General features: G+C 61.5%; 1 protein-coding gene across 1 annotated transcript in view; it reads left to right on the top strand.

The window, feature by feature from the left end:
- VAMP5 (vesicle associated membrane protein 5) overlaps nucleotides 1-2544 on the top strand; it is a 3023-nt gene extending 479 nt beyond the window's left edge. Inside the window, exons 2-3 of the mRNA XM_019514399.1 lie at nucleotides 1158-1295; nucleotides 1570-2544. Of these exons, the coding sequence (XP_019369944.1) occupies nucleotides 1158-1295; nucleotides 1570-1782 (351 nt within the window). The 3' untranslated portion in view covers nucleotides 1783-2544. The remainder of the gene's footprint in view (nucleotides 1-1157; nucleotides 1296-1569) is intronic.
- Nucleotides 2545-2592: the final 48 nt, after the last annotated feature.

Genomic DNA, 2592 nt, shown 5'->3' with positions numbered 1-2592 from the left:
CCGGAGCTAGGCCCGTGGGCTGGGCGGGGGCGGCTCCGCCGGGGTCCTGTGACCCCCAGCACCCCCCCCCGCCGGCAGGCCCCTGGAGGAATGGAGCTGGAGACCCAGCCGCCCCCTTGCCCCGGCCCTGGAAGTGTCTGCACTGGGAGCTTTAATCCGGATTCATCTTGGGGGGGCGGGACCCGGGAGCCGATACCTTGATACCCTCCAACCCCACGCCAGGCGCTTGGGCGGGGCTGGGGAGAAAGAAGTGGGACCTGGTGATTCTGGGGGACGGGCATCTGCAGGGGTCTAATCTGGACTGGGGCCAGTCTGCAACTCAGTTTCACCAGTGGCGGTGGGGGGCAGATCCCAGGATTTTCCAGCCCTTCCCTGAGTCCTTGGCTTTAACCTTGGGCCGGGCAAGAGGATCTTCTTGCGCCCCCAGCAACCAGGGCTGGGGGCTTTCCAGCCTGGTACCATCCCTAGAGGTGGGGGGGCAGGGGGCGACTGGGGGTAGCCACCAGGGCGCCTGCACCAGGCTTGTGTAGGTGCAAGGTTGGGGGGTGGGTACGTGCGCGCGTGCGCGTGTCCCAGATGCCTCAGTTCTGGGATACAGGACCCCTGTATTCTGTGTGTCCCGAATGCCTTGGTTTCAGTGTGTAGGGCACCTGAATTCTGTGAGTGTGTATACATGTCCGTGTGCAGGACACCTGGGTTCTGTGCATGTGTGTCCTGAATGCCTGGGTTTGTGTGTGCGCGCGTGCACCTGTCCCAGGTGCCTGGGTTCTGCATGCATGTGTTTGCATGTATGTGTGCACACTCATGTGCTCTCAGATGCCTGGTTCTGTGCTCAGCCCCCTGCCCCCCACCAGGCCGGATGCATTGGCGCCACACACCCCTTCCTCCTCCCGGCAGGAGATATCCGCTGGCTCTGGCCTCCCTGCCCTGGTGGGGGGGACTCTTCCTGTCCCAGCTTAAAGCTTCAATGGAGTGTAGGGGAAACTGAGTCACAGGTTCAGGGGATTGCTGAGGGGAAGCTTGCAACACTGGGACCCCTTGGGGTGCCAGGGCCAAGCCTGTGCCCCAGGGAGGTTTGGCCCAGATGGAGCTCCCCTGGGGGTTGCAAGCTTTCCCCAGTAATGCCCTGGGAGGTATTAACCCCTTCTTGCCCACAGGGGGAGAACAAGGTGACCCAGTGCCAGCAGGAGGCAGAGGAGGTGACTCAGATCATGCTGGACAACTACTCCAAGGTGCTGGACCGTGAGGGGAAGCTCCAGGATCTGGACAGCCGGGCTGAGGAGCTGCTGGACATGGTACTGGGGCCGGGGGGGGATCCGTAAGAAGAATCACCTTCTGCCATATAGGGCTTAGGACACACAAGAGCCAAGCTCTGGCTGCGGGCAGCAGGCGGCAGAAGTGTCCCCTGCTAGGATGGTCCTGGTCCTGGGGGCCCCTCAGTGGGTGCTGAGAACTTTGCACAACAGTGCCCCAGCGCCATGAGCTTCCCCAGAACAGTGCCCCAGGGCTGTGAACTTCCCCTCAGCAGTGCTGCACATGCTGATGACCTCCTCTGGCCTCTGCCCACAGTCCACCACCTTCAGCAAGACAAGCAAGACGCTGGCCCAGAAGAAGCGCTGGGAAGACAAGAAGCTGCGGCTGGTGCTGGTTGGGGTTGTGGTGGGGGTCCTGGTTCTCATCATCCTGGCTGTGGCCTTGGCCCTCTTGCTGCCTGCTGCTGGGACCCAGGTGTCAGGGCAGGCTGAGGTCCGTGCCTCTGCCCCCATCAACGGCAGCAACTGACTTCTGAAACACAACCACTTTTGGTGTGGACTTTGCGGGTGGGGGTGGGGCCTGGAGATGCCATGCCCCCTTCCTAAATTGGCCCCACTCACCTGGGAGCAGGGGGTTTGCGGGGACTGTCAGCTTCCCACCAGCAGTGCCTGGCTTAGTCCTCCCTCCACCCCCTGTGGTGCCTCAGTTTCCCCTGCCAGGGCCCTCTTAAGTGAGCTTTCTCCCAGCAGTGCCTTAATACCACCCAGTCAGGACCCCAGCACTGAGAGCCCTGACTAGGAGGCCTCAGTACCTCAGTTTCCCCAGCTAGGGCCCTTGAAACCTGTGACATTCCCCAATGAAGTGCCTCGATACGTGCTCCCGAGACAAAGTGCCCCTGAGCCGGGACCCTGGTGCCGTAAGCTTACCCCCAGCAGTGCCCTAGGTCAAAGGCCTCACTTGCTCAGTTTCCCCACCTGGGGCCCTTTGAAGACTGGAAGCTTCTCCACCAGCCCTGGGAGTGCTTGGCCAGAGCCCTGACACAACAAGCTTCACCCCACCAGTGCCTCAGCCAGTTCTCCCTTAGTGGTGCCTCAGTTTCCCCACCCAGGCCCCATGAAGGCTGGCAGCTTCCCTATCCCAGCACTGTGAACTTCCCCGAGACAGTACCCTAACCCTAACTTCCCTCCCCCTGCCATGAGATCCTAGTGCTGCGAGCTTCATTAGAGCAGTGCCCTCAACTCTGCGCTGCCCTCCACAGCCCAGCACCAAATAAAAGGAGTTTTCTAAGCTGGCATTTGTCTGTCATGCTGGCCAGGGGCAAAGAGCACCCAGATGCCT

This window comes from Gavialis gangeticus, unplaced genomic scaffold, assembly GCF_001723915.1.
Source record: "Gavialis gangeticus isolate Ggan-Ray unplaced genomic scaffold, GavGan_comp1, whole genome shotgun sequence".
In the NCBI taxonomy this organism is placed as follows: domain Eukaryota; kingdom Metazoa; phylum Chordata; order Crocodylia; family Gavialidae; genus Gavialis; species Gavialis gangeticus.
Note: the sequence above shows the minus strand (reverse complement) of the source record. Positions and strands in the feature narration are given on the sequence as shown.